Here is a 23,275-nt window from a genome sequence, read left to right as displayed (position 1 = left end):
TGATGACTCATCAATCAGCCCTGGCGCGTCTGGCTGCAAGAGACGAGCAAGAGTGTGACGCGACGATGACGAGGGGTTCTGACAACCGCGGTGATGGCGGTGATGGCCATGCTTCAGCTGCCCCTGCTGCCCCTGCTACCACTGCTGCTGCCGCTGCGAGAGAAGGGAAGGAATGGGCGACGAGGAAGGAGTTGCCGGCGCCTTCTGTGTGGCTGCAGCTGCGCACTGTCTTGTGGAAGAATTGGACCCTGAAGAAGCGCAAACCCATGTCCTTGGCAGCGGAGCTGGTGCTCCCTCTCTTCCTGTTTATCTTGCTCGCCCTTGTGCGCACCCGTCGCCCCGCCGAGCTTGTGCCGACTGGTGAGGGACAAACCCAATGCCAAACAGCTTCACACCCTACTGACACCTCTGCGCGCTCAAACAGACATTCACCCCCCCCCCCTCTCTCTGTGTGTCTCTCTATGGCCACTGCATTGGCACACGGGCTCACCCTTGCATTCACACACACTTGCACACACACTTGCACACACACTTGCACACACACACACACATGCTCACTGAATTACACGCTCACTCGTTACACTCACACTCGCACGCACTGCACCCACGCATTCACAAATCCCCCCAACACACACACACACGTACGCATGCACAGCAACGTACAATGCGGCTGCCCTGCCGTCATCGGGCGTGATTGCGCTGACTCAAAGCCTCGTGTGCAATGGCATCGCCAACTTCGACATGGCTTCGTCCGGGCAGGACAAAACAACCCTGGAGCGCGTCGTCGATATCCTCGACAAGCACGACCTGACGCCAGCCACCTTCCAGCGCGCAGTGACCCGCACCACGCTTGACATCCAGCAGCTGCAGGACCTTGCAGCGTCGCAGAACTCAACGGCCGCCCTGTTTGTGGAAGAGCTCGCGCGGCAGCTCCAACTCGACACCATCAACCTCGACTTGGACAGCGCAGCCGCCACGAGAGCAGACGCGCAGCCCATCACGCAGGCCACGGTGGACGCCATCTGCACCGCAGCACACAGCCTCGTGCCGCTGTGGGTGGAGGGCGACACGAATCTCGACCTTGAGGCGCTCGCCGCCATCCTGGGCCTCAACACCACCACCGCCGCCGCCGCCGCCATACAAGACGGGTCCCTGTCCGCCCTTACCGCTGCAGCGCTGGCCAGTGATGCCTTCATCAACACCACGTTACCCGCTGTGCTGCTTACCCTGAACGAGGTGTACCCGGACTTGTTCCAGTTCACGCCCGCGCAGGTGGCCGATGTGCAAGCGGCACTGTGGCAGGCGGAGGTGGAGGGCGACACACCCCTGCAGATCGCAAGTGAGCTCCAGTCGCTCGTGGGGGAATACACGTCCTTGCCAGAGCCCGTCGTTGCCGCTCTCTTCCTTGTGGACACCTACGATGAGCCCGCACGCGTGGCAGAGGTGGCCGTTGGCGTCGCAAACCGCACAGGGGCCATCACCCCCGCCCTGGCCGCCAACCTGACACGCGAGGTGCACCGGCTCGAACGCGATCTGCAGGCACTCAACAGCGCCGGGCGCGCATTGCAGGAGATCAACAATCTGCCCGGCATTCAGGACCTGCGACAACGGCTGGAGGAGGAGGGCACGGAGATTGACGTGCTGAGCGCATGGCGGGACGTGGCCTGCGCGAGCGGCGCTGAAGGCGCTGTTGGCGGGCGATTCAGGTTCCGACGCGACGCGGACCGTGATGAGGGTGACGGTGATAGCAGTGGTGGCAGTGGTGGTGGCAATAGCGGTGGTGCAAGTGGTGGTATTGCAAGCAATCATGACAGTGGTGGCCGTGTGATGGCGGAGGAGGACCACGAGGCTTGGGCGACACAGAACCTTCATGCTCAACCTCGACACCACACACACCACACTGCGTCACCCTCATCCCCTCCGCCATCGCCCGCCCTGTTCCCTGCTCGCCCATCATCTGGGCTGCTGGGTGCCGTGCGCGACATGGTTGTGAAGCCTTGGTCATCTCTCCTCCCATCAGCCACAGGGGGTGGTGGTGGTGGTGGTGGTGGTGGTGGTGGTGGTGGTGGTGGTGGTGGACCGAGTGAGCGACACCGCCGCAATGAGCAGCCGCTGGATCTCTCGTTTGATGTCAACTCCAACGTGGTCAAGTTGCTTGACCTCGTGCGCCAGGGAACCATCTACTACGCGCCAGATGTGCCCGACGTCCGCGCCGTCATCAGGTGAGCTGTGGGCATCCGCGGTGTTTGCGTGGATAAGCAGGGTGGGGCTTACGTGGGTGGGGGAGGGGGGTAAGGGAGTGCTTGTGTATTCTGCACTTGGTACACGCCGTGCTGCGAACCCACACTTGCCACACACACACACACACACACACACTTGCCACACAAACAAACACACACACACACATTCACACACACATTCACACATGCACACACACACACGCTGCAGTGAGGCGAATGTAACGCTGCAGCAGATTGAGCTGCTTGGATCTGCCCTCGACTGCGCGCTCAACATCACCCGCCCGTACGCAAACAACATCACGCAAACGCTCACAGACATCAACAACAGCACACAGACGAGCGTGAGCGATGACACACTGCGCAACATCACCCGCACCGTACTGGACCCACAACAGCGGCAACAACAGCAACAGCAACAGCAAGGCAACTTTTCCTTCACCCGTCTCATCAACCCAAACCTCTGGCGCGGATTCCCCGATGAGGAGGCGCTTGTGGCTGCCGCCCAGGGCACTGAAAACGTGTACAACGTGTTTGGTGGTGTTGTGTTTCGCGGCGTTGGCGCAGACGGCGCCCTCCCACACAACCTGACCCTCTCCCTGCGCTTCCACGCGCTCAAGGTGCCGCGCACAGACTCGTTGCAACCGGAGTACACATGGGACAACGACGGAGACGTCAGCAACCAGCTGTACTACTACTTTGGCTTTGTGTTCCTGCAGGACCTGATGGAGCGCGCGTATGTGCAGTACCGCAGCAACCACACCGTGCCCCTGCCCGCCGTGTATGCGCAGAACTTTCCCGTGCCGGCGTTTCGCGACGACCTGTTTGCGTGGGGCACCGGGCGTACGCTGCCGCTGTTCATGGTGCTCTCGCGCATCTACTCCGTGTCGCGCCTCACCAAGAACATCGTGTACGAGAAGGAGAAGCGCCTCAAGGAGTACATGAAGATCATGGGCATGAACGACCGCGTGCACTGGCTCGGGTGGTTCCTGACGTACCTCGCCATCATGACTGTCAACGTCATCATGAAGACAGCGGTGCTCAGCCTGGGCGATGTGCTTGCCTTCAGCAACCCGTTGCTCATCTTCATTTATCTTGAGCTCAGCGGCATTGCTGGCATCCTCCTCTCCTTTGTGTTTTCCACCTTCTTTTCGCGCGCGCGCATTGCTGCAGCCGTGTCGGGCATGCTGTACTTTGGCACGTACATGCCGTACGTGTTTCTCGCCATTCGCGAGGAGACGCTCGGCGCTGCTCCCAAGTGGGCCGGCAGCCTCCTCTCCACCACCGCTTTTGGCATTGGCGCCAGCTACATTGCCCAATTCGAGGAGGTAATGCACATCGTACATGAGTGCGGGTGTGTATTGTGTGTGTGCGTGTGTATGTGTGTCTTTTGTGTCCGTGTGTTGTATGTGTGTGTGTGTGTGTGTGTTTGTGTGTGCCTTTGTGTTTCGTGTGTGTGTGTGTGCATGTTCGTCGTGTGCATTTCGGTACGAACACTTCCCGTCATTGCCGGTTTTGTGGCACCAGCGATCTGCTGCACAATGATTTCGCCACCAACAACTTCAGCCCCCCTGCACGCGCCCTCCCTGTGTCTCACCCATGCTTTCACGTCATTTGACGTGCACACTGCGGTGCCGTAGGTTGGTGTTGGGCTCCAGTGGTCCAACGCGGACTCTGGCGTCGGCCCCTGCGACCAGTTCAGCTTTGCCAAAGCCATGTTCATGCTCATCCTCGACTGCTTCCTCTACGCGGGCCTCGTCTGGTACATTGCCTCCATCGCTCCAAGGTGCGACGCACACGCCTGCGGCAGCGCCACAGTAGTCGTGTGCGTACGTGTGCACATCATGTGTTGTGTATCGCTCTGGGCTGCACTTCCTCCTGCATGTCTTGTAGCCTGCGATATGATGAGCGTTTAGCATCAAGTGGATCCCTCTGAATCGGCTGTACTCACATGACCGCCGTTGTCTTCGCCCTCTTCATTTGTCCTTGTTGATCCTCTTCCTCCCACTGTCTCCCCCACTCTCCCTCCCACTCTCCCTGGCACTCTCCCTGGCACTCTCCCTGGCACTCGATCCCACTGTCACCCCTCCCCCGCTTTGAGCAGCTTCGGCATTCCAAAGCCGTGGCACTTCCCCTTCCACCTCAGCTACTGGTTCCCGAATCGCGCCATTGGCAACGGCCGCAAGAGCGCGTGGGGCCGCTCCCGTGCACACGAGTACAACATCTCTGCTCTCCACACCCGAGAGGAAGACGAACACCGCCAGCACATGCACGGGGGCGCGCTGCCTGTTCCCGCTGGGATGGATGCCGCGAAGTTTGAATCGCTGTCACAGACGACGCAAGTTGGCATTTGCGTCGACCACTTGACCAAGGTGTACGCCAGCGAAAGCGGGTCCTGCTTTGGACAGCAGTCGCACCTCGCCGTTGACGACCTCAGCTTTGATGTTCACAGCAACGGCATCACTGCACTGCTGGGCCACAACGGTGAGTGCTCGCGCGCGCGTGTGTGTCTGGAAGTGTGTGTGTGTGTGTGCATGTGTGTGTCTGGATATGTGTGTCTGTGTGTGTGCATGTGTGTGTGTGTCGGTCTGTGTGTGTGTGTGTGTCTCTCTCTCTCTCTGTCTGCCAGTGTATGTGTGTGTGTCTGTCTGTCTGTCTGTGTGTGTGTTCAGGCATCGACCATTTCATGCCTGTGACACCGAATTCACTCCAAACCCATCGCACGCCACACATCTTCACCTTGGCGCGCTCGCGTCGGCTGCAGGCGCTGGCAAGACGACCACCATCAGCATCCTCACGGGCCTCTTCCCGCCCACCAGCGGCACTGCATACGTGCACGGGCGCGATGTGCGCACACACATGGATGTGATCCGACGCGGGCTTGGCATCTGTCCGCAGCACAACGTCCTGTTTGATGACCTCACGGTGCAGGAGCACCTGTTGTTCTGCGGCAGGCTGCGCTGTATTTCCCGTCACAAACTGCAGCAGAAAATCAGCCAGTACTTGAGGTATATATGCTGATGCCCATTGGTGATGATGATGACCATTGGCCGTTTATATGTGTCTGTGACGCCTCACACTCGCACTCAGAGTTGGCTCATGCGTTCATACACACTTACGCACATGCACACGCACCCAATCTTCTCACACGCACACAATCATCACACACACACACACACACACGCGCGCACGCTAACGTGTGGATCACATTTCTTCATGACATTCACACCGTGCGCTGCACCTGCAGGGACGTTGGTTTGGAGAGCAAGCGCGACTTTCTTGCCTCGAAACTGAGCGGTGGACAGAAACGAAAGCTCTCTGTTGCAATGGCGTTCCTGTGCGGGAGCGAAGTTGTCATCCTCGACGAAGCCACGGCAGGCATGGTTAGACTCACTGATCACGGAGACAGCTTCCACTGATGACGATTGTACAATATTGTGCTCAGTTCACACGCATTTTCATACACATTCTCATTTTTGTACACACGCATCCAAGCACACACACACACACACACTCACTCACTCACTCACTCACTCACTCACTCACACACACACACACACACTCTCTCTCTCTCTCTCGCACACACACACACATACTCACACTCGTACTCACGCGCATGTACATGAACCCCACGTATGCCCTGTCAGGACCCTCGGGCACGCCGGTCAACGTGGGATTTGCTGCTGCGGTACAAGAAGACCCGTACCATTCTTCTATGCACCCACCACCTTGGTTCGTCACAAATGGCCTGCGCCATGGCCACAAGCGCCCTGTCAACCATGGCACTTTCACTGACACTCGCTTATTTGTGAACCTCGCAACGTTCTCACGTGCACACGCTCATACCACACAGCTTCTGAGCTACAATTTGCACCCAACCACTCACGTGCATATCCCCCACAACCCCCACGACCAACCAACACACACACACACACACACACACACACACACACACACACACACACACACACACACACACACACACACACACACACACACGCACACAGATGAGGCGGATCTGCTGAGCGACCGCATCTGCATGCTAGCCAACGGGCGGCTGCAGTGCACGGGCTCTCCACTCTTTCTCAAGCGCGCCTTCAACGCTTCCTATGTCCTCAGTACGTGAAAACCCCTCGATGCATCCATCAGCTGAATGTGATGGCACATACGCGCGCACACGCCTGCATACATGAGAGAGAGCCAGAGAAAGTGGGTTTTAACCACCACACCTGGCACTCTTCATGTCACTCTCCTTCATCTCGTGTTTTTCTAACGCGAGCCGCATGCTGTGTGTGTGTGTGTGTGTGTGTGATTGGTACCTTTGCCACTGCCATCATCACGCCAGCGTTTGAAGTCGACCGTTCGCGCGTGAGCGTGGATTCGCTGCTGGAGTTTGTGACAGCGCATGTGTCTGGCGCCGAACTGGCCGACGACGTGGGGCAGGAGGTACAGCCACGCCACATTGAGGGCGCTTGAAGTTGACATCGCATATGGTTGTCCTCACTCACACTCGTGTGTACGCTCAGTATCTGTCTCACTCACACACACACACTCTCTTTGTCTCTCTCACGCATACTCACACTGTCTGTCTCACTCTCCACTCACGCACACACACTGTCCATCTCTGTCTCTCTCCCGCACACTCACACACTCTCCCACACATTCTCTCTAACACACTCACACACACACACTCTCTCTCTCTCTTTCTCTCTTTCTAACACCCTCAACACACACACACACACACACACACACACACAATTGCTGTCACTGCCTGCGTTGCCTGTTGAGCAGGTGTCTGTGCGGCTGTCGCGGGAATCAACATCGCAGTTTCCGTCACTTTTCAGCGCTCTCGAGGGCACGCGTGATGAGCTCGGCATTGTCACGTATGGTGTTGCTGCAACGACACTGGAGGACGTGTTTCTGCAGGTTGCATCTGCTGCCGACGACACGCACGTGCTCGCCAGGGACGCCCGTCTGCGCACAGCGACGCCAGCAAACGCGCCAGTGCCAGTGCGAGGTCGCGCGCCGGCGTGTGAGCGGGGAAATGGCACGTCATCATCACCGCCGTCAGCATTGATGGTGTCAACTTCTTCGGCGTCGGTCACCAGCGACGATGCGCAACAGCTGATCCGAGAGGACGAAACCAATGCGGCCGCAACTGCACAGAGGCACACTAGCAGCCATGGCCACAACCGCAGTCTGTGGCAACGCCTGGTGTCGTCATCACCATCACCACCATCATTAACATCATCATCACCACCAGCGCGATGGCAGGACGCACCCGTCTCGGCCAACGGCGCTTACACAGGCAACCTTGGTCTGTATGTATGTGTGTATGTAACTGTGTGTGTATGTGTATGTGTATGTAAATGTGTATGTAACTGTGTATGTGTATGTAACTGTGTATGTGTATGTAAATGTGTATGTATGTAAATGTGTGTGTGTGTGTGTGGCTGTGGATGTTGGTACGTGGGCACTGTGTTCAGGGTACCAAGCTCCAACTGGCTACAGCCAGATATTCTTGGATGCTGCTCATGTCTTGTTGCTTGGTGATGTGTGGTGCAGTTACGGGCGTTGCGCTCGTGCAGCAGCGGTACAAAGCACTGTTTGCAAAGCGGTGGGCCATTGTCAAGCGGGATGGACGTGCCTTCCTCTCCCAAATCGTCCTCCCAGGTTTTAACACGGTGCATTGCTGGTTTAATTGACATGCGGTGCACACCACAAGTCCACTTTGTTCCTGTGCACGCACAGCACACGCCTGCACGCGCACATAATGTGATAGGTGACAACATTCACTTGTTCCCATCATTCGGTGCGCGTTCAATCTGACATGTGTGTGTTCGTGCAGCTCTGTTCGTGGTGCTCGGGATGCTGGTTGCCACTGCGTTTCCGCCCGTTGGAGAGCAGCCGCCGCTTCAGCTCAACCCAGACATCTTTCGTCAGCACTGCGCAGAGGACAGCACAGCCGCCACCACCCCATATGCACGCGCCTCAAACACCTCTTACGCAGCCAACATCACTCGGGTAATGGATGGCGAGCTGTGGCGGTTGTGCGTTTGTTCCGTGTCACTGGAATGCTCGCTGTGGCACTACAGTTTTCTTTTCACGTCATCAACTGTTGAACACTGTGTTACCTGCCCAGTCCAGCGAGCAGTCGAGACACAGTTGTTCGTTTCAGACGTGCATCGTCGTCCATGTGCTCATGACACCCAAATTCGTGTTGTCGTTTATCTCTTTTGCAGGCCATTCCACTTGGTGCTGAGGCCGCGTTTCAGTTCCTCAATTTGGAAAGTGACCCGGACTTTCTGTCCAGTGCACGAAACATGACGGCGTATCTTCTCAACACTTACGATGAGCTGCAGTTCACCAGGTAAGTGACAAAGGCATACACGTGCAGCTACACGGACTGTGCATGTGTGTGCGTGTGTGTGTGATGACTCGTGGCTCACCGTCTGAGAGAGCCGCACTTCAAATGCCCTCATCCAAAACACGCATACAAACACACACGCATATAAACACACATACACACACGCACACACACGTACATACGCACACACATGTTGATTAGGCGTGCGGCGGTGACGGTTGAGAATGCAGTCAACCCTGTTGTTCGTCTTTCCGCTGCGTTCAATACGCCAGAGCTTGAAACAACGCTCGAAAATGTCACCTTTGAAACGATGCGTGGGTGGTTTGACAACAGGTGTGTATGTATGTGTGTGCGTGCGTGCGTGCGCGCGCGTGTGTGTGTGTGTGTGTGTGTGTGTGTGTGTGTGTGTGTGTGTGTGTGCGTGCGTGCGTGCGTGTGTGTGTGTATGTATGTATTGTGTGTGCGTGCGTGCGAGGTTTACAGGGGTGCCTGTGCATGCGTCATCGTGTCTGACTTTGTGCTCTTGCTGAGTATGGGGCTGTTCTTGCCACTGAATTTCTTTCAATGTCTCCCTGGCGCTTGAAACTTATGCGTGTTCCATGTCCGAACTGCCACTTCCCGTCCCCTGCACGTGCAGGCACTACCATTCGCTGCCAACGGCTGTGCACCTGGCGCACGATGCGGTCCTGCGTGCCAACACCAACAACGAGTACAGCCTCGTCATCGAAAGCTACCCGCTCAACTCCACCGCAGACGAGATGACACAGGGTGAATGACGCTGCTGCGCTTTGTGCTGTTGTTTGTTTGTGCGTGTGTATGTGTGTGTGTGTGTGTGTGTACGTGTGTGTGTATGTGTGTGTGTCTGCGCTTTTCGTACCTGTCTGTCTGTCTGTCTGTCTGTGCATTTGGCGTGTTGGGTGCTTGCATCACATGTGTGTCCTTTGTTCAACTCCCTCTTGCACTGACCACTCACGCCCAAACAAATGCCATCACGTGTGCTGTGACCGTCAGAGTATCTGGAATCCGGCACCGACCTGACTGTTGCCATCAACACCATCCTCGCCCTCTCCTTTGTTCCGGCCTCTTTCGTCGTCTTCCTCATTTCGGAACGCGTCACAAAGGCGAAACACTTGCAAGTCGTCAGGTCAGGCAACCTGTACTGCTCATGCATGTGTATGCGCGCGTGTGTGTATTACATGAAGCGTATTGCGTGAAGAACGAAAGCGAGAAGGTGTGATGTTCATGCGCAGACGCAGTTTGTTGTTTCAGCTCATTCCTCACACATGTGTTGTTCTCACCTTCCTTTTTTTCCGCGCAGTGGTCTGGAGTTGAATACATATTGGATTGGAAACTTCGTCTGGGATCTCACCAATTACCTCTTCCCAGCCCTCGTTGCTCTCCTCATCTTCGTCGCCTTTGGTCAGTGCACGCAACACCTCATACTGCCTTGTGCTTTTCCCCCAAATCCTCCTACAACACGTGCTTGCTGGAACCACACACGTTCACATTAACTCTGTGTGTGTGTGTGTGCGTGTGTGTGTGTGTGTGTGTGTGTGTGTGTGTGTGTGTGTGTGTGTGTGTGTTTGCCCCCTCTTCGCGCCTTCGTTGTTGCTCTTGTTGTGGTGGTGCAGATCTGCCGGCGTATTCGGGCCGGAATCTCGGGCCGGTCACCGCGCTGCTGCTGCTGTATGGATGGAGCATCACCCCCATCATGTACAACCTGTCCTTCCTCTTCAAGATTCCGTCCACAGGGTAAGCGTGTGCATGTGCAGCACAAGAAACCCCGTGAACTCCAAGACTGCGTCTGTCGTTGCGTCCAGATAGCGATCCTTCGCTACCACAACGTCATCACCGACAACAACAACACGACCACGGCTGTCATCAACATCGCCATTACCATCATCACAGGTACATTGTGCTTATCTGCGCCAACTTGTTCGTTGGTGTCACGGCGACACTCACAACGTTCATCCTCGACCTCTTCCCTGAAGATGAGGTGCGACACTGGTGTGTGTGTGTGTGTGTGTGTGCGTCTGCGTATTCATGTGTGTGTATTCATGTGTGTGTGTGTGTATTCATGTGTGTGTGTGTATTCATGTGTGCGTGTGTGCTTACGTCGATGTGTGCGAGTACATGTACAAATGATTCGTCTTCACCATGTGTTTGATTTGCAAACTCTTTAACAACGTTGCTGCTGCGTGTTATCATGTGCAGGATCTGACGGAAATCAACGGGGTGCTGAAATGGGTCTTCCTCGTGTTTCCAAACTACTGCCTCGGTCGTGGGTTGATGGATTTGGCCGCAAACGAATACATTGCGCAGTTTTATGAGTGCGTTTGGGGGGGGGGGGTGCGTTTTGCGTGAATAGGGGAGCGAGAAGTGACATTCAAGCGGCTTGTATGTGTTTTCTGTGTGTGACTGTGTGTGTGTGTGTGTGACTGTGTGTGTGTGTGTGACTGTGTGTGTGTGTGTGTGACTGTGTGTGTGTGTGACTGTGTGTGTGTGTGTGTGTGTCTGTGTGTGTGTGACTGTTTGTGCGATGTTTTTCTTCTGGTGCTCTTCCTTGCTTGTTGGTTTTGCTGCTGACCACTGCTTGTGCGTGTACACCATGACGCGTGACGGCCGGGCACGCGCACTCACAGATGGCCAACCGTGCACACACTGCATTCACCCATTCACCCTGTGTGCGCGCGTGTGTAGGGCTGCTGCTGATCTGGTTGAGGGCGTTCCTACATACCAGTCACCATTCAAGTTTGACATCATCGGCAGAAATTTGTTTTTCATGGCCATGCAAGGTCAGCACAACACATGCGCACAATATTGCAATTGTGTATCTGTCTGTCTGTCTGTGTCTGTGTGTGTGTGTGTGCGTGTGTCTGTGTCTGTGTCTGTGTGTGTCTGTGTCTGTGTGTGTGTGTGATCAAGCTGTAGTGTTGCGCTGCGTTGTTTCAGGTCGATGACTGATTACTGGTGTGATTTCGACCCATTCCCCCCCCCCACGTACAGGCGCATTGTTCTTTGCGCTGAATCTCTTCCTGGAGCACCGACGCGCGCACCAACAGCGGTCGAAAGACAACGCGGCAGCTCCCAGCACATCCACAGGTACGCTGTGCCGCAACCGGTGTGCAGGAATGGACAGGCGGCGAGGCAGTATAAGTGACATGATCATCTGTATGAGTACATATCAGGTTGTGAGCTCACGCATGCATGCACGCACACAAATGTACAAACGTGCACCACATGCACCTACACAAATGCACATGCACGCACGCACACATGCATACATGTTCTCTCTGCTTGACGCAAACGCTCCACCTAAACATGGGTCTAAATCATCATCCACGCTGTGTTGCGTTCCCGCTGGATGTGTCGCGTCGATGGCAGTTGGCACCATTGACGATGATGTGCAGCGAGAAGCGCTGACTGTCCGCGAGCGGCTGCAGGAATATATTTCCACACGCGCTCTCGTCATGCTCGACTTGGCAAAGGTGAACATGTGCGATGCGCGTGCTTGTGCATGAACGCCTGCTGTGTACGTCGCTGCATGTGTGCTGCCTGCATCTGCGCGCGACAAGAGATTGCTCCCTGTCACACTGACACACGACATGGTGCGTGCCCAATTACCACTCACACACACGCACTCACACACACTCTCTCACTCTGTCACTCACGCACTCACTCACACACACAACCGTGCATGCAGGTGTACAAGGGAAAACGCAAGACCACAAAGGCTGTGAGAGGGTACGATGGATCAGTTCCGTGCAATCACGCATACGTGTGGCGTGCGTGTTGCTGTCATTTCAAACTTCCAAAAATTGTGCGGCGAAGACACCGTGCTCACATATGACCCTTTGCCGCTGCACAGGCTGACGCTCTCTGTTCCTCGCGGGGAATGCTTTGGCCTCCTTGGTGTCAACGGTGCAGGTGTGCCATTGATTGTATTCACACCATGCATGTCACTTCACAGCCTTGAATTATTCACCCAAGCCAGTGCATCACTTGGTCTGCACAACAATCTCAATCATCCATCAGCATGCCACGACATTTTCGTTCGCTACATTGCCACCGCTGCACATCGCCAATCATACCCTCACCAATGGCTTCTCTTGACACCAATACCATCACGCATGCCATTGCCTGCAGGCAAAACTACGACGTTCAAGATGCTGACGGGTGATGTGTCCGTCTCTGCCGGTGAAGCCTGGATTGCTGGCAGCTCCATTCTCTCCAAACTTGATTCAGTGAGTGCACTGCTTGCCCTTGTCTTCGCGTGTAACATGTGTTGTGTCAGAACAACACAACATGCATGTTTGAGGTATGTATCTGCTCCATGCACCTACGCGCACCTGTGCACGGCTTATGGTCTGTGCTTACCCGCTTTCACTTCTTCTTGACAGGTTCGACAACATCAAGGGTACTGTCCACAGTTTGACGCTCTCAATGATCTGCTCACCGGCCGAGAAATGCTCACGCTCTACTGTCGCTTGAGGTGCCAAGTGTGCATGCGTGCGTGTGCGTGTGCGTGTGTGGGCACGTGTGCGCGTGTGTTGTGTGCGTACCTGCGTGGTGTTTGTGAAGACCATGTGCTTGCACTGCGTGCTTCTGTGTCTGTGCACATTCTCATTCTCACTCGCGCATATGTACCGTTGTTGTGCCGTTTGATATCATCCCATCAAAGGGGGATTCCAGAGCAGCACATCCCAAGTATCTGCGCGTGGGCAATCCACAAGATGCAGCTGACAAAATGGGCCGACCGTGTCACAAAGGTGTGTGATCTAGCGGGCGTTCGTTCTCTTGCTTTGTGTCGTTAAACGTATCCAGTCAGCACCAGCACCAGCACTTGTGTGGCCTTCGCATTGATGCCGTCACACACACACACACACACACGCACGCACGCACGCACGCACGCACGCACGCACGCACGCACACAAACACATTACATTGCTCATGGATTACTCCTTGATGTACGGGTACTGCAGGTGTATTCTGGCGGGAACAAGCGCAAGTTGAGTGTTGCACTGTCCCTTCTTGGCACGAGCGAAGTTGTCATGTTGGATGAGCCGACCGCCGGCATGGTAAGTCAGCTTGTGTGTGTGTGTGTGTGTGTGTGTGTGTGTGTGTGTGTGTGTGTGTGTGTGTAGTAGTAGTGTTATAGTACACGGCTATAGCGTATCATAAGTGGGTTAGTGGTTCCGCGGGAGGAAATACCAAGGCAAGATGACAATTGCTATCCATGGTAGCTCCGAATTGCTCACTGTGTGTGTGTGTGTGTGTGTGTGTGTGTGTAAATGTGTGTGTGTAAATGTGTGTAAATGTGTGTGTGTAAATGTGTGTAAATGTGTGTGTGTAAATGTGTGTGTGTGTGTAAATGTGTGTGTGTGTACGTGTATAAGTGTGTGTCCGTGTGGACAAAGCGCAGCCAGCCCTCGCTCTTCTGCCACGTGCACATCATCGTCTCACCGTCCCTCCCAATAACCCTTGTCATCATCTCCTCTCTCGTGTCTTGCAGGACCCGCGTGCGCGCCGGTTTCTCTGGTCGCAAATCACCGACGTCGTGCGTGCTGGGCGAAGCGTCATCCTGACCTCCCACGCCATGGACGAGTGCCAAGCCCTGTGCCAGCGGCTGGCCATCATGGTCAATGGAGAGTTCAAGTGCATTGGTACCCCGCAGCACCTCAAGTCAAAGTTTGGCGATGGATACACACTCTCCCTCAAGGTACACTACAACAGCAAACAGCGTTGCATATGTGCGTGGATGAGTGTGTGTTTGTGCGGCGTTGCTGAAGTTCATCATTGACAGACAGGGCTATTTGTTCTTGGACTCACCACAATGTGTCATTGAATGACGGCTGCCACGCTCTCAATCCAGGTGCAAGGCTACCCACCTGACACTCGTCCCGCCCTACATTTTGTCAAGCAGCATTTCGAAGGTGTGGTATCCACACTGATCTGTTTGTGCAATGGAGTTGCTGCTCAACAACCTGTGCATGAAGACTGGTGGCTCCTTTATTGTGATTGAATTTCTTTTCATCGTGGCGCACACGCTCACGGCGTCCCACACCAACCTGTGCTTGATCCAGGCTCCTCGCTGGAAGAATGCCACAACGGGCTGATTCGGTTTCATATCCCCAACCGTACAGTGGAAGCATTGACGCTGGCGCGATGCTTTGACCTGCTGGAACAGGTGTGTCGCCACCACACCACTGCCGCTGCCCCTCTTGCGGCACCCTGATCATCAATGACGTGTGCAGTGCATCCACAGTCATGATTTCTGCATCGCTTGGACTTGACTTTATACGCACACACACACACACACAACCACACACACACACGCACACACACAACCACACACACACGCACACACAACCACACACACACAACCACATGCAATTGTACTCACCTTACTCAACCCACCACACTCAACCTGCACACACGCACATACGCTCTGATGCAACAAGGCTGTGCGTGACGCCGGTGTTGAGGACTACAGCTTCTCCCAAACAACACTTGAGCAGATCTTCTGCCGCTTTGCGGAGCAGGGCGCTGAGGCAGCCGCAGAGGAAGAGAATGAAGATGATAGTGATGAAAGTACAGGGGGAGGAAGAGGAACACCGGACGCAAGGGCTGGTGATTTGGGAGCGGGAACAGCAACCGTGGTCATGAACATGGCATTTGAGGAGAAAGAACAGGAGGAGGAGAGCAATGCGCTGCATGCTGGTGGCCTCATGAGCGCCAATGATGGCGAACTCTCGAGTGATGATGGTCCTGACGATGGGCATGGGCAGGAAGCAACTCGCGATGACCCGGGCTACCTCGCCATTCTGCCGTAAATTCCAGTCGTGTAACTTTCTTTGTTTCTTTGTTTGTCTTCGCTGGTGTATTGAAGCCGTTTGTCCGTTTACTGTTGGCATTGGTGCCTTTCTGACTGAGTGCGATGCTCGCTCCCTCCTTTACCAACAACCAACGTGCGTGTGTGTAACACAAAAAGTAACCAGCTCGTTCGCGCCATCTTAGGAAACATCCAACGCACTACACGAGCAAATGAAGCTCAACAAGAAAAAGATGACAACGCGTACCCGCACACGCACAGCACAAACTCTCTCGCCCAAGCTCACACATGGAAGTTGGAACGTTCACGCCACGTGGGACTCGAGTGCAGTGACCACATGGTACTTGGTGTGCACGCTGTCAGCGTTCAACAGGCTGTCGTCTTCGTCCAACTCGGCATCATCTTCTGCAGTTCAGAAACAAGCAAGTGAGTGTTTGTATGTTCGTGTTTGACGAAGTAAGAACCAGTTGGCAATGGCATACACACATGCGAACGAAGAGTGGTACAACCACATACACACACGCGCACGCACACGCACACACTTTTTTCATAAAATACACGCACACACGCATACCACACAATCTCATACCTGATGGGAGGTATGTGGTTTGACTGGCAGAGTTAATAAACTGGTACGTGCGTGAAGGGCAGGCCGGGTGGGTCAACTTGGCGGTCCACGTGGACGGCTCCAGCCCACTGCACACTTTTCGCAGCTGTGGTGGTTGTTGATAATTGTGGATTGATCGTTGGATCAGTGAAGCGATGAATGTGATAACGAGAGAAACAGTGGGACAGAAGTAAACCTCTACCCACTCGCACACACACACACACTCACACACACACGCACACACACACACACTCTCTCTCTCATTTACGCATATGCAGATGAAAGCACAAAGAGTGCTCTTGCTACGCACCAGTGCTGCGCCGGCGGAAAACTCTGGCAACGCATGTTGAAGCTGTGGAACGGTCATGCCGGTGTCCTCATCGCTGTTGTCGTCACGGTGATTGAGCATTGCAGAAAGGACATCAGAGAGGGCTGCAGTTGGAAGGTCGAGCGACTTGCGCAGCAGTGCAGCTGCATCCATGGCCCGCAGCACAACCAGAAGTCGGTCCAACTGATGCATGAACAATGCGCAGTGAACATTACAAGGGGAAAGTATGCATGTGTGTAAGCAAACTGTGTGTGTATGTAAGCAGTGTGCCTGTGCGTGTGCCTGTGCGTGTGCATGTGCGTGCATGTGCGTGCATGTGCGTGTGTGTTGAGATATAATCCATCTGGCAGTCATTTGTGAAGTGAACGCACCTGAACGTCAAGTGGCAGGTCGTGACACTTGAGCAGCGGTGCCAACTGTCGTTCCGTTGCCAGTTTGAGGCCTGACATAATGTGGTTCGGAAACGAAAGTCAAAGACAATCAAACCCTGACAACGCTTGTGCTTGTTTTGCAACGCATATTCAAGAACTGTCGCACACATGCACACATACACATACATGCATGCACAGACATGCATACAGGTACGAACACAAACACAAACACACACACACACACACAAACACTTCACATGCGTGCATACATATACACTGTTGCTGCACTGCTGAAATCACCGCATATGCTCACCCAGGACGTTTTCAAGAAGGTCGCGCTGCAGCTTGACGACGCCAGCCTCCATGACACACGCAAGCAGCGCCGCAGGATCCGTTGCTGAAAACAAGAGACCAACGCGTGCGTGTGACATAACCGGACGAGCCTCAATGTGTGTGTGAAGCATGTAATGTGCGAACAAGCCTTTGACTTTCACGCACAGGCGCACATGCACCACACACGCACAGACGCCAAAACAGGAAGAAGACGCAGCGTTCAGCACAGGCCTCACGCACTCTCTACGTTATTTATGTTTCTCACCCATGCTGGCCAAGAGCGCGCTGAGTTCTTGCTTGTCTTCCGCGGTTGTGCGCGCCGCGAGGCGGTTCGCCTTTTCGCACGCAATCACGAGCTGTGCCATCTGCGAGGGCATACACGTCAAACACACAAAAAAAAATTGAGCATTGGAGTACGAACGCAAACAAAGCAAAGAGAATGGATGAAAACGGGGGAGGGTGGGCGATAGGAACACGCACACAGACACACACACACACACACGCAGAGAGACAGCCGCACACACACATGCAGACACGCCCACACACCCACACACAGGCACGCACACACACACACATACACACACACACGTACAAAGGCATAGATCACGCAACATGGGAACAAACCTGCGTCTGGTTGCCGGGGTGCACGCTGCCCTTGACCTCTCCGCGGCGCATGGCCTGGAAAATGGCCACAAGGCCTTGGCGCAGCTGCTGAAACGAGCTGCAATCTGACAATACGAACACGGCAAGTTGGAGACACGCCAGCATCATGACGGGACAGAAGTCATTCCCACCGCGCGCAGCAACACGTCCCCCAGCAGGTATCAAGAAGCACACCCAACATGCTCAGTAGCACACACAAACAAACACACAGGTAATGTGAAGGGCTGATGTCGGTCAATTTCTCGCTCACGGCGTTGTTTTCGTGCTGCCAATCATGCAGAGCCTTGCTCTCCGTCCTGCTCACCTTTCACAAAGCGCCACACACGGTCTGGCAAATCGAGATCTCGTCGCTCGCTGAAGAGCGGACGGGCATCGCTCCCTGCGCCGGTGGCGGCCGATGATGATGACGACATCGTGTGAGGGATGGTGGATCCACCAGCCAGGGTCATGTCCCCGGCCCCATTATCGCCGTTTGCGTTCAAGAAGTCCTCGAGCTGTCCAAAACGCCACGAACGTAACACATCAAAAACGTCCCATGAGTGCGAATGGGTGCGGCATCAAATGCGCATCATCACATCACGCTACTGAGCGGCCGCAGTGTATGCAGACAAGTCTTGTCTTTGTCTTTGTTCCCATGTGCCTGAGGAGTTGACCACCGTTCACACCGACTCGTTTCTCCGTGTTCTCGTCGCAACGAACCTTGTACTCGAAGTCGTCGTCATCAAGCGATGGCCGTTCCTGCGCGTGCACTTCCTCCCATGCAGTTTCCACATCGATATCTGCAACACGTGCAAACACACACCCAAACACACACACGCAAGCAAGCAAAAACGAATGCGTGAACAACAAGAAGTTGCTTTCATCCATTTTTAAGCAACAGACTCAGCACGACATTGATCACGACCATTGCAACGTTCAAGGGCGTTGCATCACACTCACCATCGACGGTGTGCAGGTGCTCCACGACCTTGCACAGCCGAGCCAGGCTGCTGGCCTCATGATGGAAACACGAGGTGCTGCCTTTCGGGTCAGGAAATGCCTCTGTTTGCATGCAGATGCGCGTATCCGCATGTGATTTGTTGAAATGAACGTTCAAATCAAAGCACCACAGTGAACTCATCTGTATGTATGTATGTGTGTATATTCATACATGTATATATTCATACATATATACATATGTGTGTGTGCACATGTGTATTTACGTGTGTGTACACAAACACGACAAAACTGTGCGGCAGCACGCGCTTCTTCCTCAGGCACGCACGACAGAGTTTCTCTCAATAGCACATGTGTATTAAGTTGCATGCACCTCACATTCACATCAACACGCTCTGCACCGCAACTTACGAAATCGAAGGATGACGGGGCACGCGTGCGGTGGTGCTGAGAGGGTTCGACAGACTGCCTCCCACGCAAACTCCACATGCAACCAAGACTGAAGGAAACCAACACATTCGCGAGTGAATGCGTGAGTGAGTGAGAATGAGAGTAGTTGTGTGAGAGTGCGTAGGTGAGCAAATGTGACTGTGTATGTGAGTGTGTTTATGATGAATGAATGTAACAGAACGTTGATGAGCGAGCGTGAATGTATGAGTGCGTGAATGTATGAGTGCGTGAATGAGTGTGAGCGTGAATGAGCGGGTGATCAACAAAGAAACCTGAGTGAAGATCGATCGTAAAAGGTCTGTTCTACTGTCATTGGGACAAGCTGTGCCACTGCCATTACCTCCTTGCTGGCTGTGTCGCTGCTGCCGCCGCCAGCCGTTGCTGCTGATGCTGTGCCCAAGATGTCATAGACGGCCGCAATGTGGGCGGAGGGCTTCACACCCACGCTCGTGTTGTCATCTGCAAAGCGCAGGGTGCCGTACTCCTCCAGCAACTGCGGCAGCTGCGGCAACCCGGCGACCTCAACGGATCCTGCAACGGTGAAGATCCCACAACATTGGACATGAGCTTCAACAAAGCCGCAAACACCAGCGGCTGTCGAGGCACACCATTTGTCAAAGCCAAGCAAGCAATCTTGACGCAGTAGTCAACATGCATTTGAACCTCGATGCGTGACAGTGAAGATGTGGGCAACCGTTGTGCTGCCTTTGTCCGGGTTAGAAGGCTGGACGCAGAAGAAGGCAAACCGTGTGTGGTTGCACTGGATCACCCAGGGCAGAACCATGCCACTGTCCTCCCGGCACAGCTGCGTGACTGCGGATGCAGCCAGGCTACAGCAACAACACCAATACGTGTGGACAGGCAGCAGTGTTGTTGAGCCATTACAGTAGTGTGAGTGTGGTGTCAGGGGGCCATCGTCACAAGTCATGCCCACAAGAACGTTGTGCGAGTTAACATGCATGTGCGCACGAATGTACGTAACATGCATGGGAGACTGTCATTATCTGTGTGCGTACCGCGCCATTGCCAGAGGAATTCCAGTTGTCTTGGAGGTGCAGCAAAGCAGATCTAAGCGAGACTGCAAGACCGCATCCTCCTGAAAACAAAGCACGTACGAGGACAGGTAACAAGACGAATAGACATGAAAATGAACATCCATCGAGCGTGTGTAATGGAGGAGGCATGTCTGTCTGTGTGTGTGTGTCTGTGTGTGTGTCTGTCTGTGTGTCTGTCTGTGTGTGTGTGTCTGTGTGTGTGTGTGTGTGTGTCTGTCTGTCTGTCTGTGTGCCTGTCTGTGTGCCGGTCTGTCTGTCTGTCTGTCTGTGTGCCTGTCTGTGTGTCTGTCTGTGTGTCTGTCTGTCTGTGTGCCTGTCTGTGTGAGCGCGACCCAGACATAACGCATACATGTCAATTCGGTGCTTCCAGTCTGCGATTGGGTGATACTGAAACCAGAGCAGAGGACGCGTCGTGACAAGGACCGCTAGGGTAAGCAGCCCCGCCTCCCCCTCGCAAGTACCTCGGTTTCGACAAGTTGGGGCCGGGGGTGTGTCGTGTGCGCGAGTTGTTGCAGGACTTGTGTCGATTCAAAGTTGAGGGTGCCGTCCTTGTCATTGTGAAGAAGAACGAACGGCAGGTGATGACCAAGGATCTGACGCACAGGGTGCTTGTGCGTGGCTGGGAAGTATGACACGCAAATGCCCTGTCATAGCGCAGCGTAACAATGCAAGTGAGGGGGGGGGGTGAGCTAACGTTGACATCAGCACAAGGCCGCAACTTTCAGTGCGAAGAGTGAACGAGTGGGACAACAAGCCGACAAAGCCACATTTGCAACGGCTCACACGTCCTTCCGGGCTCGCCTACCTCGCCAATGGGTTCGGTCGAGAACTCCTCTTGGTTTGGCATCCTGCACAACCGAGAGTGTGCCAGCGTGAGTGTATTTCGTTGCTATCTTCACGGGCCACACAAAGCAGAGAGCAAAGAGTACCCTTGTCACCAAACACTGCACCACCATTGTCACGTACGTGCGTTGCCACTCTCCGAGCACTTGCTTCAACATTGCCAAAGGCGTTTCAGGCTCTGCCATGCTGTGTTTGTGTGTGTGTGTGTGTGTGTGTGTGTGTGTGTGTGTGTGTGTGTGTGTGTGTGTGTGTGTCTGTCTGTCTGTCTGTCTCTGTGTTTGTGTTGAGTGTGTGTGTCTGTGTCTGTGTGTGTTTGTGTTGATGTGAGCGTTGTTATCGTTGTTGCCGCCTGCTTCAAAAATTTCGCGGCACACTGGTCGAAATTTAATGCAAGATTCAAACGATTGTCTGCAAACTAACGGCGTGAAGGGAAGAAGGGCGGTGGTGGCCCGTGATGGTGGTGGTGGTGGTGTGGCGGCGGTGCTTGGAAGCGTGGGTGGGGGTGAGGGTGAGGGTGGGGATGGTGGTGGTGGTGGTGGTGGTGGTGGGGATGAAAGCTATGCGACACGTGAGGTGGGCCAAGAGGCGGAGGCGGAGGAGGAGGCGGCGGGCCGTGCGGAGAAGGCCCTTGATGGTAGGGGTGGTGATGATGGTGAGGGCTGGGTTGGTGGTGGTGTCGCGGCTGATGCTGGTGGTGTTGGTGCTGGTGGTGCTGTTGTGGATGGGGGCGATGGAAGGCCTCACGGTGCTGGTGCGACGACGGTGGTGGGGTGGACGATGGGCGATTGCGGGGATGTGGTGGCTCTGAGGATGAGGAGACCGACCGCTGGTGTGGCTGTTGGTGGTGGGAACGGTGCTGAGGTGGTGCATGTGGATCACGCTGCTGCTGCTGCTGCTGCTGCTGCTGCTGCTGCTGCTGCTGCTGTGCTTGCGGCGCAGCAGCCAAGGTGCCAGGTACATCTGAGCGCTGCTGCCGCTGCCGCTGTTGCTGATGATCCTGGTATTGCTGGTGCGGGTTCTGTGCTGCTGTTGTTGTTGTTGTTGTTGTTGCTGCTGCTGCTGGTAGCGCAGAGCCATTCGCGGCTGCGCCGTTGCCACCGCCGTTGTTGCCAGCAGCACCTGCGCCCGTCGATGCGGTGGTTGGCGCTTGCCCGTCCTTGCGTGCTTGCCGCCGTTTCCTGCGCTCCTCCTTGGACCACATCTCATGACAGTCTAAACACGCGTACGTGTGTATTGTGTGTTTGCGCGTGAGTGAATGTTTGCGTTTGTGAATGTGTGGGTGTTTGTGAATGTTTGCGTGTGTGAATGTTTGCGTGTGTGAATGTTTGTGTGTGTATGTGTGTGTGTGTGCACGTGCGTGTTCATGATGCGTACGTGCCCGATTGTCTTTTCAACACGGCCAGACACGGCTCTCAAAGACAGTGCAAACGCGCGCACACGCACACACGCATGCACATGCACACGCACGCACGCATGCACATGCTTACGCGCACAAATGCAGACGCACACGCATCTATACAACCACACCTTGATTGCGGGTGAGGATGAGGGGTTGGAGGGGGAAATCAAGCTGCAGGTACGGGTGCTGCAGCGTGTCATCGGTCGAAATGCGCTTGCGCGGGTTGAATATCAACATCTTCTCCAATAAATCAATGCCGTCACTCGTCATGCTATGAAAAGCGGTACGACAAAAAAAGTGGAGGCACGGGTGTCAGTATAGCAGCGTTGCACGCGACAACACTGAACAAACGAGAAATGCACCAGCGCAACAACACTGTTTGCAACAAACAGCCAAAAAATCATCACGCACACAAACGTACCTGTGTCGCAGTGCAAACTCGCGTAACCTCGGGGAGTACAACCTCTTCAGCTTAATCGTGTTAAAGAATGGTAACTAAACCAAGAACCGTCAAACAAGGCAGTAAGCAACGCCGGTGTGCATGGGACATCGTGAGCCTGAACATAGATTGGATGGGGCAGCGCAGTGTGCCAACACGACAGCAAAGGCAGACTTCGAAACACGATGATGCACTGTTACGCACTCTGCGGTATTCGGGCCACGCCTTTTCGTCCGGTGCCCCGCAAATGGCACAAATCGCATCCAACTGCAGCAAATCGCTCTCCCCTTGAAATATCGCCCGCTTCGCATACATCTGCGTGTATATGTGTGTGCGTGTGCGTGTGCGTGTGCGTGTGCGTGTGTGTGTGTGTGTGTGTGTGTGTGTGTGTGTGTGTGTGTGTGTGTGTGTGTGT

General features: G+C 54.6%; 2 protein-coding genes across 2 annotated transcripts in view; one reads left to right on the top strand and one right to left on the bottom strand.

The window, feature by feature from the left end:
* The first annotated feature begins 4 nt into the window (after positions 1-4).
* On the top strand, positions 5-15,665 carry PTSG_00806 (RIM ABC transporter). Its single transcript, XM_004998218.1, has 34 exons — positions 5-360; positions 656-2,222; positions 2,449-3,565; positions 3,878-4,023; positions 4,342-4,721; positions 5,002-5,245; positions 5,485-5,620; positions 5,885-5,969; positions 6,245-6,355; positions 6,583-6,683; positions 7,029-7,554; positions 7,803-7,910; positions 8,086-8,261; positions 8,480-8,607; positions 8,806-8,937; positions 9,242-9,372; positions 9,616-9,748; positions 9,923-10,023; positions 10,236-10,356; positions 10,513-10,600; positions 10,819-10,934; positions 11,305-11,399; positions 11,611-11,706; positions 11,989-12,092; positions 12,308-12,348; positions 12,473-12,531; positions 12,751-12,848; positions 13,005-13,096; positions 13,286-13,373; positions 13,587-13,682; positions 14,117-14,323; positions 14,477-14,537; positions 14,688-14,791; positions 15,066-15,665. The coding sequence occupies exons 1-34, from the start codon at positions 66-68 to the stop codon at positions 15,435-15,437; spliced, it is 7,455 nt and encodes a 2,484-aa protein (XP_004998275.1). The 5' UTR covers positions 5-65; the 3' UTR covers positions 15,438-15,665.
* Positions 15,666-15,740: 75 nt separating this feature from the next.
* PTSG_00805 (uncharacterized protein) overlaps positions 15,741-23,275 on the bottom strand; it is a gene marked incomplete at its 3' end in the record, with an annotated part of 12,968 nt that continues 5,433 nt past the window's right edge. Inside the window, exons 8-28 of the mRNA XM_004998217.1 lie at positions 23,065-23,175; positions 22,843-22,916; positions 22,550-22,692; positions 21,847-22,234; positions 21,146-21,208; positions 20,985-21,027; positions 20,641-20,823; positions 20,141-20,220; positions 19,788-19,954; positions 19,465-19,655; positions 19,086-19,173; positions 18,678-18,779; positions 18,438-18,517; positions 18,043-18,232; positions 17,700-17,803; positions 17,341-17,440; positions 17,056-17,139; positions 16,743-16,813; positions 16,354-16,554; positions 16,026-16,149; positions 15,741-15,841 (exon numbers count right to left, since the gene is read on the bottom strand). Of these exons, the coding sequence (XP_004998274.1) occupies positions 15,741-15,841; positions 16,026-16,149; positions 16,354-16,554; positions 16,743-16,813; positions 17,056-17,139; positions 17,341-17,440; positions 17,700-17,803; positions 18,043-18,232; positions 18,438-18,517; positions 18,678-18,779; positions 19,086-19,173; positions 19,465-19,655; positions 19,788-19,954; positions 20,141-20,220; positions 20,641-20,823; positions 20,985-21,027; positions 21,146-21,208; positions 21,847-22,234; positions 22,550-22,692; positions 22,843-22,916; positions 23,065-23,175 (2,688 nt within the window). The remainder of the gene's footprint in view (positions 15,842-16,025; positions 16,150-16,353; positions 16,555-16,742; positions 16,814-17,055; positions 17,140-17,340; positions 17,441-17,699; positions 17,804-18,042; positions 18,233-18,437; positions 18,518-18,677; positions 18,780-19,085; positions 19,174-19,464; positions 19,656-19,787; positions 19,955-20,140; positions 20,221-20,640; positions 20,824-20,984; positions 21,028-21,145; positions 21,209-21,846; positions 22,235-22,549; positions 22,693-22,842; positions 22,917-23,064; positions 23,176-23,275) is intronic.

This window comes from Salpingoeca rosetta, assembly GCF_000188695.1.
Source record: "Salpingoeca rosetta unplaced genomic scaffold supercont1.2, whole genome shotgun sequence".
NCBI lineage: Eukaryota > Choanoflagellata > Craspedida > Salpingoecidae > Salpingoeca > Salpingoeca rosetta.
Note: the sequence above shows the minus strand (reverse complement) of the source record. Positions and strands in the feature narration are given on the sequence as shown.